This window comes from Pinus tabuliformis, chromosome Q (assembly GCF_031772625.1).
Source record: "Pinus tabuliformis cultivar Carrire ecotype Pingquan chromosome Q, CPIR1, whole genome shotgun sequence".
NCBI classification, from domain to species: Eukaryota; Viridiplantae; Streptophyta; class Pinopsida; order Pinales; family Pinaceae; genus Pinus; species Pinus tabuliformis.
This window is the reverse complement of record NC_142296.1, coordinates 736,043,165-736,057,480: the sequence shown is the minus strand read 5'-3', so window position 1 is coordinate 736,057,480 and position 14,316 is coordinate 736,043,165. Positions and strand designations below refer to the sequence as shown.

Here is a 14,316-nt window from a genome sequence, read left to right as displayed (position 1 = left end):
AGAATGGAAACTAGAGGATTCTTCAAAATTGGGCACATATGCTTCAAAATCAAGGTCACTAAACATGGCATCATCATTTTCCCTTTTGGCTATATATTTTTTAAGCCTTTTGTTTTTCCTCCTCTTCATTGTAGGATTCAATTAAACATTGCATCTCTGCTTTGAGATCATCATAAACATTTCCACAAGGTTTTACTTGCTCTCTCCAATGTGTTAGGTGTTTTTTGATTCTATGTATCCCCCCACCCTTAACTTTTTTTCCCACAATAGTTGCAAACTTTTACCCCTTGTTCATTTAAATGACAGTGAATCCAAACTGGATCATTCTTGTTTTTGGGGGCCACGGAGAAAAATAGAAAAATCTGCATAGAAAACCCTATGGTTTTTAGAATTTTATGACATTTTTTAGAGAAAAATAAAAGAGAAGTTGAAACAACGAAATACCTGGAAAAGATCTGTGAATTTTGATAAGCGAAGAAGCTCCAACCAAGTTGAAAATAAACTCTTCAATCCGCTCCAAAATCTCCTTCAAAAATTTGCCAACAAAATCTCTCAAAATAACCATGAAAATTACAATAAAATTTGAGAAAAAAAAAAAAAATCTGAAATTTTGAATTTTGCATAAAAAAAATTAAAAAATAAATAAATAGTTGGGGTTTTAAAATTTTTAAGAGTTTTTTTTTTTTGAAAAAAAATAGAACATTAATGGTTGAAAAAAATACTTTGTATTTCCCTCTTAATTTGCTAAAGAAAATCAACTCCAAACTCCTCCAAAATCAATTCTAGAGCAACCCCTACAAATATGCATAAAAACATTCGAGTTTTTAATTTTTATGAGAAAAAAATAGTTGATTTCTAGAGAAAAATAGAAGAGAAAAATGGCAGAAATTTCTTTCGTTTACCCTCTAAATACTTTGGGGAAAATCAACGCCAAAATCAGTGATGTAGTAGCCCCAACAAAATAAAAATAAAAAATTCTTCCACTAGTTACAAAAACCACTCTCCAAGACTCCAATTAGCTCTTCAAATCTGCAAAAAAACCCCCCTCAAAACAACCCTGCAAAAAACTCTCCAAATTCTTTTCATCGAACTTAGCTCAAGAAATGCAAGAGATTCGAATGAATAGTGTGAGTAAAATAGAGGGGGTGGGGGTGTTTAAATAGCTTTATGGAGGGCTACTAGATTAGGTTTAGAAATTATGAATACTATTAAAAAACACCAAAAAAAACCGAAATAAATATTTTTTCACTGTCTAGCCACGTAGCAGTGGGACCTGCGGGTTGGCGTAACTGGTCTGGACCGGTTCGGTACCAAACCGGCCAGTTCCGTACGGAAACTCGCTAATTTGGTACTGAACCAATAATCTCTGGTTCGGACAGGGTTTGTCTCCAAACCGATCGAACCAATTGGTTTTGACGGAACCGATACGGTTTCGATAACTCTAGGAAAAACACCATATTGTGTTCGTGCAAGAGGAGAAGCATATCATCATAGGAAGAAAGACATCATAATGTATCATTCAGAATGCTAAAATAGTACATGACATCTCAAGAAATTAGAAGTGAAAAGAGTCCCATCCGAACTATGCCATTCAACGTGCCAGAGTTATGTGACATCCGAATTGTGTAAGAGATACATACTATCCAAACTGTAGAAAAAAATACATGCTATCCAAACTATGGAAAGAATTGTAGCCATTTGAAACCTCAGAGCCTTCTATACCATCCGAAGGTGCCTTTTAGAAATCTACCAATAGAGAATATATATAGAAGATTGTCAATTGAATGGGTGCCTTGTGAATTAGGCCAGCTAAATAATTTGGAGGGAAGACCTCCAATTTAATTGAAATATAAATATATTTTTCCTTTTTGATATTTTCATTCCCAATAAATATTGATCCCTCCTAAATATTATTTTCCATTGAGACAAAAGGGCTTGCAATTTGGGACTTCTAGATCTAATGGGAAATTAGTCACATAGCCGCCCAAATTTTAGCATGAAGGTTATTGTGAACCATTATTTTTGTAACCGCTCTTCCCTCTTTTTTCAAGTTTGACTTAGCAAAGGATGGCACAATAGTTAGGCATATATATAGTGACCTTCAGTTGAGTGATTCTACCATTCAAGTGCCTAAGACTTTAGAGTAGAAGCTGTAGGCATTTGAGGGAAATATTGTAAATTTTCTATTGTGTGCATGAGAAGATGGCAGTTGTTATATCAAACTTCTGTTTGTCTACGATATTCAAGCTTCTAATTTATTAGATCTAATCTCCATCTAATCGCAGGGCTGATCTCATTTTCTGATATGCATTGTTTACACTTTTTAAGTTTGGTGTTTCCAGCATTTCTATTCCAGCTGAAGGTTAATTCTGTAAGTGCAAATTTATATATTATGTCAACGTAAATTTCATTATGGGTATAGAACAATGAACATCGTAAAGTGATGCAAAAAATCTTGAGAACGGTGGAAGAAATTAAGTCGAAGAAAGAGTTTGGCTAAAGGTACTTATGGCTCACCAAAGAAACTTTTAACGATAGCATTTTCACCAAAAAAAAGTTGAATACAAGAATGAAGGATAAGGCAACATGTTGGATATGGTGATCAATTTGACCATTAAGGGAGAGTGGTCCTGGAAGAGGTAACGTTTACCATATAACACCATGCAAATATTGATGTAGTTGTTTAAGTTTATTGTGTAGATATATGTCACGTGTGATAAAATAGGGTAAAGGTTACCTGAGTTTTAGGTGGCAAATAGATGGATAAGTCTGTTATGAAGAGTTTTCTTCAAGATATTTAAATTTAAATCATTGTTGTACCTTGTGTAAGCTTAGACGTCTTCCTATCAATATTATCACTCTTTTTTGACTTATGTTCCACTCATTGTTTTCAACGAGTCCTTTTAATATAAAAATTACGATTAAAATAACAAAAAAAATGGTAATGAGAAGAATGAATATAACTTTGGGCAACATCAAGTTATTGAGAATAAATGTAACTATTTTTTTAATACAAAATATCAAAACTACAATGGCCTGGAAATTCATCTGCCCATATAAAAGATATAGCTTCCACTTCAAGTTGGCAGCTTGTGTTTTCTGTTGCCTCTTCCAACGAAGACTTCCTCAAAGGAGAAATCATTGCATCAAGCTATCCTTGACATAACAACAAATGACTCACCATTTACTATGAACTCTGAATATTTGTCAGAGTTGTAAATGCTAATAACATTTTACCAATGATTACAAGGTGAGCTTTAGTACTAGGTCACTTCTTGTCTGAAGAGTCCTTGACATTTTAGTCAAAACAATCCATCTTGACATCTGTTACATCAAGTTGCAGGATCTCTGCAACACAGCCTAATAAAGAACCTACGCTGCACACAGCATAAGAATCATAATGAGAACAATGCAAGATGCTTCAAGTCATGACAACACAATATAATTATCGACAGGAATAGATATAATACAATACAAAATATCCCTCCTAGAAATAATTCAACCATTTTTCCAGACAAGTGTAACCATCAACACAGATAAAAAGACAAATGAACAAAGTTGAAGCAATCCAGCTTCCAACATTCTAAAGTTGAATTTTACCTATGAACTTTTCAAACTGGTATTACAACTATACAACTACAGAATACAGTCTTCAAATGAGTTGTTATCAGCAACTTTAAGTCACTAGCTAAGAAGGTAATGACTTTTGTCCACAACGCTTTGGCGTGCAAAAGTAATACTCAGTGTCATTTTTCCCTTTTCCAAAATATTATATTACGTCGTGGTGTTATATTCCTTGGAATCCAAGCAGAATTCTTGAAGTATATTTAACTCATATTAATCACTAAAAGAAAAGTTCATAATTGTTCATATAAAATGGGGGATGAAAGTATGACAAAGATGTTTAACCTTTCCCTATGTATGATTGAGTTAGGTTTAACTCAATGATGCAAAAGCTCTGCATAACAGAAAAGGGAAAGTGAAAGCAGCGTTTCTGAAAATTTTAGTGCAGATAAAGAGACATACTTGGTTATAGAAGCAGATACAAAATATGGTGTAGTAATGAGAAGCAAGAAGATAAGTACTATAACTTCCAATGCATGCTTCGAGTGTGATGCCTTTATCCTACATATGAAATTCTTCTTACAACTGTCAAAAATGTGAATATACAACATATATTGCATATGATATGTCGCTTTCAGATCAATACATTGGAAAGGCAGTAATGTCACATTGTAGATGATTGAATAAACCCCTGTATTTTATAGCAAGCGAGATCTTTCTTTTCATCATAGAATGTACAGAAAAAACTTTACATCCACGAGCTCTGTTTTACAACTTTCAGCAGTCCACTAACAATTTTATCCATAGGAACGAAAGAAAAATCTATAATTACGTTCTGTCCAACATGTCGATTGAATGGTTAGCAAGAGCATTACATGACTTGCCTGGGTCCTGTTGGACCTTAAACCTTCACCTGAAACATCAATAGTACAAGCTAATTGCCAATTCTAGAAACAGTGCACAATGTCACCACAGTGTGAGCCTCTCACTTCACCACTGATGCTTTTCCAATGTTGGGCGAAATCCTTACTGCCACTTTCCAACCTATCCTTTTACACTCTTTAATACATAATGAATAAAAAAATGGAGGTCATGTATGGCACGTTGAATTTTGTAGCTATGATTGGTCTTCATAATCTATATTTTAGCCCTTGATATATATAATGAAAACGTAAGACATGTTCTTCATGTCATTATTATTGATTAGCCCTTGAAAAGATTAATATAAGACATGTTCTTCATGTCGATTCCAAAAGAGAAAATTTTGAAATTTGAATTTTTTGCTCCAAACTTATCAAGTTGGCCCTCCTTCAAGTAAAGTCGACCCCAGTAAAGTGTTGGAAGAAAGAATTTCTTATTGATGTCAAAGGGAGCCTTGATGGATATAATAAGAACATAGGCTAAAAGAGGACTCCAAGCCCTTTCCAATGAGTATTTACTTGCTCTTTAACTCCTCTGTGTTAGTAAGAAATCAATATTTTAAGGCTAACAAGCCAAAATTTAGCCCGACAGGTTGGCCCCAAGTCAGCCCCCTTGCCAAGAGACATGTCGTTTCATGAAAAGGTTAATTCGCATAAATATAGGATGTGGCTCTTCATTTCGACCATCTAACTCGGCAAAGAAGAACAAGAGAAGAAAAAGTTCGGGCCTAAATCAAAAGATAAGTTCATAACTCATGAACTTGGTGACAAATAAGAAGAAGAATCCGTGATTGACATCTCAGTGGTTGGATCTGTTTTTTTTTGGTGGATATCTGTTTGTATCTTGGTGGTTTCTTGTTTGGCTCTTGGTGGATTTCTTGATGGATTCGTTGCTCTGTTGTGAAGAAGATTTTTGGCCCTGTGAAGACCTGTAACAAGGCACAGTTTCGGCTCTTTTGGAGCAGACCTCTCTGTACTTTGTGTTGAGATATCTAGGGCATTCATTAGGGTTAGATTATTAATTGATTTCTCTGAATATTGACATCTACATGTGATACATTGTTCCTTCATCATTAACATTATAATGTTCTTTTCATCATCAAAATAAATGCCAAACAAGAAGATCACAATGCAAACAGTAAAGACACCAGAGATAGGCTCCAAGCCAGGGCAAAAACCCCTCAAAAGGGGAAAACCCAGAGAACTCCTTATAGAATTTCTTTCAATGAAGACTTCCAAGACCAAGACACTAGACCATCCACCAAGAGACCAGGCCAGCCACCCACAAAGATAAGATTTGCTCCTTCCTTTACAAATTCAGATCTTCTAGCCTTCCTTAGAAATTCAGCTGTCAAGAAAAAGAGAAAATTTAACCAAAATTAAGATTAGAGGTTCTCCTCCTTCGCTGTTCTTCTTTCTTCCTTTCGCACTTCTGTTTTTCTTCAGATCTCCTCAAGAAGGTCGAATGCCCAAGTGTGTAAATGAAGGACGAAATCTCTTCAATATATAGCCTTTAGGGTGGGTCTTCAAGCCTCTTCTAGGCCAACCTTTAGGGCTCGCTGATCTGATCTCTTGGGTGGTTTCTAGACTTTTCCATGACATTAAAATAATTTATTTACATTGATACATGCTAAGTCACCGGGTTCGGCGAACTTGAACGAATAAATTCGAAATTCACCGAACTTCAGCCGAATTCGAATTTATTCGTTCAAGTTCGCTGAACAAAATGCCGAACTCAAATAAAATGCTGAACAAAATGCCGAACTCTAATAAAATGTGCCACTAAATTCGTTTAGGTTCGTTTTTTTCCGAGTTTTAAAAAAATGAATTTTATGCAGGCCTTTTCGTTGTTTAAAAATATAAAAACAATTAAGTTTCATTGTTTATGTAGTTCTTTGGGTTTGGTTTTGTTGCAACTTGCTGCCAGCGGCTTCGGTTTTGTTTTATAAACATAACAGTGATCATAAAAGTGAAAACAGAACTGTGACCACAGCTCTCCACGGTTTTCATAGGGTTTTCGACACCGGCATACACAGCCTACAGGTGACCAGTCCACAGCACAACGCATAACTATTAGCAACACATCAGCATACACAACTCGGCCAGCCGCCACACAGCTCGGCCTCCTGCACATTGCACGCATACGCAATGCAGACTACAACTCGACACTGCACGCATATAATTTATCAGTGTTTGTTTATAAACAGCTCTAGCCTTTGCCTTCTCCTGCACTGTGCACGCATACACAGGCTGAGACTCTATTGGACAGGCACAACAAACAACATTCTTGAGGCAGCGTAAGGGTTTTGAAGGATTAATCTCTGTGGCCAAGTTCCAACCTCAGAAGGCAGCAGCTCACACTTGGAGATAATTCAAAGTTCTGTTGAGGGTTGCAGTTCTGACAAAGCAGCGAGCCGCCTTCAAGCAACCTCTAGCAAGCCGCATTGTCCAGACTCCAGCGTCCAGGTAAGTCAAAAATTAAAATACACATTTTTTTATCAGTTCAATACAATTTACTAGTTTTTATCAGTTAAATACAATTTATCATTAAGTCACAAATTACAATTTACTAGTTTTTTAACATAGTGCCTGGACTCTCAGGCTTCAGCCTGAGAGATCCAAACTCCTTAAATTTATAAGAGATCCAAACTCCTTAAATTTATTTTATAAATTATAGTTTCAAACTTTCATAATTTCATTTTGCAAAAAAATATAAAAATAATTAAAATGTAAATTAACAAAAAATTGCAGACATTTTAGGCTTCAAGCCTTCACCTCAGTCTTCAACAATCAGAAGTTCAGAACCTTCAAATTTCAATGGCACCTCCAAAATCAACTACTGTAGCATGGAATTTTGTCAAAAAAGATGGGAAAAATCTTGTGGCAATTGTGTGGGCACCAATTCACTGGCTCTTTAACTAGAGCAGTGGATCACCTTCTCAGTATTAGCAATGGAACTGGAGGTGGTGTTGAAGGCTGCACTAAGATCTTTGATGAATAAAAAACCACAGTGGAGAAAGACTATTTCACTTCAAAGATGGAAAAGGAGAACAGGGAAAATAAGAGGTAGCGAATTGAGAGGGAGATTGCCATGTCTTCCTCCAACACCATTAATTCAATCTCAACCATTGGTGGATCAAGTTCTACTCAAGTAAAAACAGGTGGAACCAAAACATTAAATCAATTTTGGAAACCTGTTGAGAAACAAGAAGTTGATGATGTTGTTGTAGAATTCTTTTATGCATGTGCAATTCCCTTTAATGTGGCGAGGAGTCCATATTTTAAAAATGTAATTAAAACGGAGATTGATTTTGGGAAGGGCTATGTTCCTCCTGGATCTGAAGCTTTAAGGACAACTTTGCTAAAGAAAACAAAAGACAGAGTGACAGGAAAGTTGGTTCAAATTAAAAAGTCTTGGAAACTTACAGGATGCACAATTTTGAGTGATGGTTGGTCAGATTTGTGTCATCGCCCATTGATCAATGTGCTTGTTCATAGTCCTCAAGAGGTACTTTTCTTGAAGGCAGTAAATGCAATGGATCGAGTGAAGACATCAGAATTTATTTTTGGAATTTTGGATGAAGCGATACAAGAGGTTGGGGAGGAAAATGTGGTCCATGTTATTACAGAGAATGCATCAAATTGTGTTGGTGCAAGGAAGTCGATTATGGAAAAGTATAATCACATTTATTGGACCCCTTGTGCAGCTCACTGCTTGGATTTAATGTTGCATGACTTAGCCAAATTTCGTTGGGTCAATGAGACAATCCGAGGAGCCAAAACAATTGCAAACTTCATCATCAACCATCGTCTCACTTTGAGCATATAGGAAGAATGCATCAAAAGAGTTGTTGAAGCCTTGTGATACAAGGTTTGCCACTTTTTATATTACTCTGAAAAGAGTTGTTGAGGAAAAAGCGAGCCTAAGAGCTGTTTTTTGCAATAATGAGTGGGAGAGATCTACCCTTTCAAAAGAAACTAAGGGGAAAAAAGTTGAACAAATAGTGCTCAATAATGGCTTTTTGGAAAATGAAAACAAGGTTTTAAAAATATGTGGCCCAATTGTTAATGTGCTCTGCATGGTTAATGGTGACAAACCTTGTATGGGTTTTGTTTATGAAAGCATTGATCGTTGCAAAGAGACCATTCCAAGTGCTTTTAATAATGTGGAAGTTGATTACCACGAGATATGGGATTTAATTGATCAGAGATGGAAGATGATGCATAGTCCATTACATGCAGAAGCATGCTATTTGGACCCTAGATTGTTTGGGTTACCAAGACATAGGGATGAAGAAGTCATGAATGGACTTATCCAGGCTATTGAGAAGCTAAATCCAGATCCAAAAATTGCAGGTTTGGTCAAAAGCCAGTTGAGGGCATACAGGTTAGAAGAAGGGTTATTTGGAACACAATCAACAAAGTATGATAGGAGTAGAAGTGATCCAACAATATGTGGGAATTTTATGGTTCAGGGGCACCGAATTGCAAAATTTTGCAATTCGTATTTTAATCCAGGGATCAAGTGCATCAACATGTGAAAGGAATTGGAGTTCCTTTGACCACATTCGTTCCAAGAAAAGAAATAGATTGTTATTTAGAAGATTAGAAGATCTTGTTTATGTTCGTAGTAACTTGCAGTTGGCTTTGAAAAATGTGGCTAAAGAGTCATCCAATTCCTCTACTCCATGGATTGATCCTGTTCCAAATGCATCAATGGATGACGTTGATTTGTACATTGATAGTGACATTGACAGGGAATTGAGTGATGAATTTGATGCTGAAGCATCTAGTGGATTCACAGCTCCTACTGCTCTTGATGATATAGAACTTTTTGATATAACAAGTAGGCCACAGGGACATCAAGAATAAAACTTGTGTTCCTGTTTTAGATTTCTAGTTTACCTTTTGCATGAACAATTTTCTAAAACTGGCAAGCTACTTTAAACTTTCGATTTTATATATTTTGAATACTTTTTTATCAGAATGTTTTTCAATATATGAAATCTGATATGGCCCATGGTTTTTTTGAATCTGATATGGGTGTGAATGTCTATGATGAATTTCTCACCTTGTTTACTATGTTACATGTATGGAAGTTGGTTCTTTATTGGCACTCGCTTTCATGGTTTATAAAATTAAGTGAAAATGACTTAAATGTTTGAGCAATAATCTTATGTGTTTGCAATGTGCATTATGGACTTTGAATTTGACTTTGAATTGATTTTTTTATATATATATACATTTTTTTTTAAATTTCTATATGTCGAACTTTATCGGCAAAATTTTAGGTGTCGAACTTTATTTGAATTTCAAGGTCACCGAACTCGAACAGAAACACGAACTTGGTGACATAGGATACATGAACCCTCCAAGGACTTTACATCAAGACTTTGACTTGATTCATTGTACAAAGTGTTGTGAAAATCGCGATAAATTGAAATTATCACGATTTTTTCGATATGCCAATTTTATCGCGATTATTATAGGAAATTATCGCCAGAAATTTTTTTTAGCCGATTTTTATGAAATTATCACGATATATTCGAATTTATCGCGATAACAATCGAAATTATCGTGGGGGTCTCCGGCAACGAGGTTTTATAATGTTTTTTTTTGTTTTTTAAAGGATACTAAATGTTTGAAATGCAATTTTTTTTGAAAGAAACAAATAATTTTTGAGTGGGGCAGCTTAATGATCAAGTCTAGGCCCTAGTATTGATATGCTATTCATGGTAATGTCAAATTCTTAAAGTAAAAGTGACATTCCCCTTAATCTTCATTTTCATCCTTTTACTTAAATTTTTAACATTACCATGAAATGACTCAGGATGTTTGACAGTGGTTCCGGCCTCATTGGATTTCATATGGAGAAAGTAGAATTTTAGATTTCATTCAAAATCCAGCAGACTTATCAGTTTTTCATGATTTCAGGATTGGGAAATTGTAATGTTTCCAGGTGACACCACCTGCCCGGGCTACCCCTGCCACCAGTAGAGGACGTGGTCTACCTCCTATAGCTCCTACTTCTAGTTCTTCAGCTTCTAGAGCATAGCAGACTCCACTGCCAACTCCACCAGCACCAGCATCTACATATAGAGGGAAAGGGAAAGTTGTGGCATTTTCTCGCAAGAGGGATAGAGGAGATCAATAGGATTAGACTTTAATTATTTTCTTCATTTTATTGTATATGACATTATGACATGATGAGATACGTTATTATATTTTTTGTTGATATTTTGAGGCTGAGTTGGGACTCAGGAGTCAGGACTTACTATTCAGGACATGATTCAATGTTATGTGTGATTTTAGCACTAGAAATGATATTAAACATCTTATATATTAGTTCATTTATCATATTTATGTGTCAATGTATTTATTTTATGTTGTAGATGGTTTAAACTTTAGATATTAAAAAAATTGAAAAAAAATGAAAAAAAATGAATATTTTTGTACCAAACGATTTTTTTCCGATTTTTTCCTCGCGCCGATATTATCCCGATAACGATTAATCTTTGAACATTTCTAGGGATCCATGGAGTGTTGTCTACTGCCGTGGAGGCCCATGGCTTTCTATACACACCCTACATGTGCTAATGTATCCCTCTGGATAGTTAGGACCCCGTATAGGGAGACCAAACTCAAGATGGAAACCATCTGCAACCCTACATAAGATCCAATGTGTCCCCCGGCCCTCCAACACAACAAGTCATTTAAAGTAATCGAGTTAAAGATCTTACAAACCATGGGCAACAGGTGGATACTTCATAATGGTCTGCCCTTCCGTAGTGGGCTTTAGCATGTGCTAATGTCTCCAAGCTCCACAGGGGGTTAACCAAGAACCTTATTAGGCGGTTTCTACCCTTAGAGGGGATAGTATTTCCAAGGTTCATCCTTCAAATGGTGGTGGCATGTGATAAAGAGATGAATGGAATAGGGAATGAAAAGGGTAATCCTGGGTCACATATCGGGGTACAATGGTAGCTAGTAAAAGGGAAGGCCACACATGGGTTTATAATGTATAGGAGGGAGCAATCATCGTGCATGAGGTGCCTCGGGCTTCATTTTTACACCCTTCTTTATATGCCTTTTGCCTTTCTTGATCTTTCTTTGATTAACTACTAGGGGCTCAAAGGATAAGAGCATGATATGTAAGGTATAGTAGTAGATACCCCCTTTAAGGTAGGGTGGTTCATTGCCCACAAGGGGTTGGGACCATCATGGGTTCCTGAATGATAAAGGAGGCTTATCTAAGGCCTGTGGAACTAGGGTGATGGCCATGGGTATGGGGTAGAGCTTAGGCATTGGCTTTTGCCAACATGCTAAATGTGTCTGTCCCGTCCATATTTTGCATCTTGTGGTACATTTTCCTGTTGAATGTGGCCAATTATGCTTTTACTTTTTCTTTTCAATTGCATCAACCTCCAGGGCATTGTTCCTAGCCTGACCCAAGGTGAGAGCAAGGGGAAGGGGAGACTAACCCTATGTGGAACCAGTGGAGGAATGTGGAGCCAGGTGATAAAGATGATGGATGAGGCTATAATAAATGGAATGGGAGTGATATGCATGGATGGGGAAGCGGGACCACGCAACCAAAATAGGGGTTTCCCATGTAAAACCACCCTAAAACTCAATGGTCAATAAAGGATATCCAACAGGACTAAGATCCAAGGTTAAAATCCAAAAGAGGTCTAGGGGATAGAAGCACAGACCTAGCCCACTCTTTATGTTGAATCCCCCCATTAATCCATGCCCAGAAGTGTCCATTACCAAATGACAAGGCATACCTTTAGGTTCGGGAGGCCCATCTTCAAACATACGATCATGACAGATGAGTGAAGAACCACATGGCAGGCTCAGGTGGTGGAGAAAATGGCACAACGAGCCAGTCGGTGGCTTGCAAGGGGTTTCTGACTGTCGGCTGAGGACCATCTTGGAGAAAAATTTCTCCTAGGGATATCACCCACAAGGTGGTGGGTGACATTTGGCTCCAACTAGGACGTGATCTCTCGAAGAAGTGGACGAACTTATTCGAATGGGAGGTCACGAGAACTCCAACAATCTCTTGGTCACCGTAGACCTGTTACCTGCACACATCAATGACTAAACCCATAGGGCAGCATGTTTTTTCACGATGTCTTATGATCACCCATGCTTAATGTTAGGTTGTAAAATCAACAAATAATAAAATATGCAAGTTTTAATCTAAATGCAGCTAATCTATCATGAGAAACATAATATGATATTAGTTCTAACGCAAAACTCATCATGTGATGCATCCTACTCCAACATACATATAGTACAATGTCAAGTATCAAGGAAAGGGGTGATACGACTTAACTTGACCGGTTGTGGCCATAGTTCGTCATTGAGTTAAGCAATATAGTAATAGTCATCCCCAACTTTTCCAAGAACCTTGACAGGCATCAAAACTTTATCCACTAAGACCAAGTCCCCTACCTTATATTCCTTTTTGGGCTTCCACTTTTTGCTTGTTTTGTGATTTGGCATTTTGAGGATATGAACCTCTTGTGAAGGGAAACTAGGAGAAGGTTTTTCAATGTCATGTGCTTCATAATATGGAATTGGTCCATGCTTAATCACTTGAGAGAGGTAGGTGGGTTCCCTATAGAGGATAAAAGGGGCTCCATCATATTGAGGGATGGTAGCATATGATAAGTCCATTTGAACATGACCCCCAACAGTAGCCCCCCATTTCCTAGACAAGAGCATTTCCCACACATCAAGAATATCAATGACGACAACATCCATGAGAAGGGATATATCGGGGTTCCTAGCCAAGGAAACCTTAAGGTCCTTTATGAGACCTTCCACCTCCACAGGCTTAAAGTTAAAGCCACATACCTTCTTATATGGTTGAGTGATGTTGAGACCCAATTTCTTCATGACCTTCAAAGGCATGATATTAGTGGAAGATCCTGAGTCTAACATACAATTATGTAAATAAAGGTCGTTAATAGCCAAAGTGAGCATATAAGGTCCATGCCCAGGGTTATGATAGGGAATATGAATGTTTTGCAAGTCTTCGAGTAATTCCTCCTCTTCAAAACCCAAGGAATTCTTAATTTGTTGTTGTTGCTTAGGAAGTTTTGCAATCTCCTTTAGAGGGACAAGTACGGTAATCTTCCCTATAGTAGCCTCTAGATCAATGTTAAGTCCCACTGGTTTACCCTTTTCTTTCTTCTTGGTAGTTCCTTCCTTTTGGGGACCCTTTTTAGGTTCAGATTTAGTCTAGGGATCCTTTTTAGGAGGGTCCTTAGAAGGAACTTCCTTAGGAGGCACTCGCTTGCAAGATGGGTCATCTTTGTTGGTTTCCATGGAGGTTGTGGGGTCCTTATTATTGTCTTTTCACAAATATTGTACCCCTCTAAATCTTCCATTGCTAGCATCAACATTAAGAATAGGTTCCTCTTTCTCTTCTTTCATTGCGACCTCCTAGCAAAATGTTAAAGACATCGAATTCTATAAGATTAGCCTGCATGTCTACTTCTTCATCATCACTCGCATCACTTTCACTTTGCTCATCTTCGGAAGATGAGTCTTGTTCCATTGCATTAGTTGGAGCCAAAATGTTTGGGACTTGAGATGAGCTTGGCTTGTCTTCTTCATTTAACTTCTTAGGAAAAGATTTTCCCTTTGGAATGTAACTAGACTTTTGGGCCTTTTCCAATGTGATGATTTTGTTCATAACTATCCTATCCCATGAGTCGACCTCTTCACTAAGATTTTTCATCATCTTAAGGATAGCCAAAAGGGTTTCTTCATCTTGATCTTTAGATTTTTCCTTCTTGGACTCAGTTTTGATTTTAGG

The 14,316-nt window shown here is 37.0% G+C and overlaps 1 protein-coding gene across 4 annotated transcripts in view; it reads right to left on the bottom strand.

Moving 5' to 3' along the window:
- Positions 1-2,971: 2,971 nt before the first annotated feature.
- LOC149221640 (Pseudouridine synthase family protein) overlaps positions 2,972-14,316 on the bottom strand; it is a 318,019-nt gene continuing 306,674 nt past the window's right edge. Inside the window, exon 16 of one of the 4 annotated variants that reach the window (XM_089385163.1) lies at positions 2,972-3,377. In XM_089385163.1, the coding sequence (XP_089241289.1) occupies positions 3,299-3,377 (79 nt within the window). In that variant the 3' untranslated portion in view covers positions 2,972-3,298. The remainder of the gene's footprint in view (positions 3,378-14,316) is intronic. The other 3 variants (XM_089385164.1, XM_089385165.1, XM_089385166.1) reach the window with 3 other exon arrangements.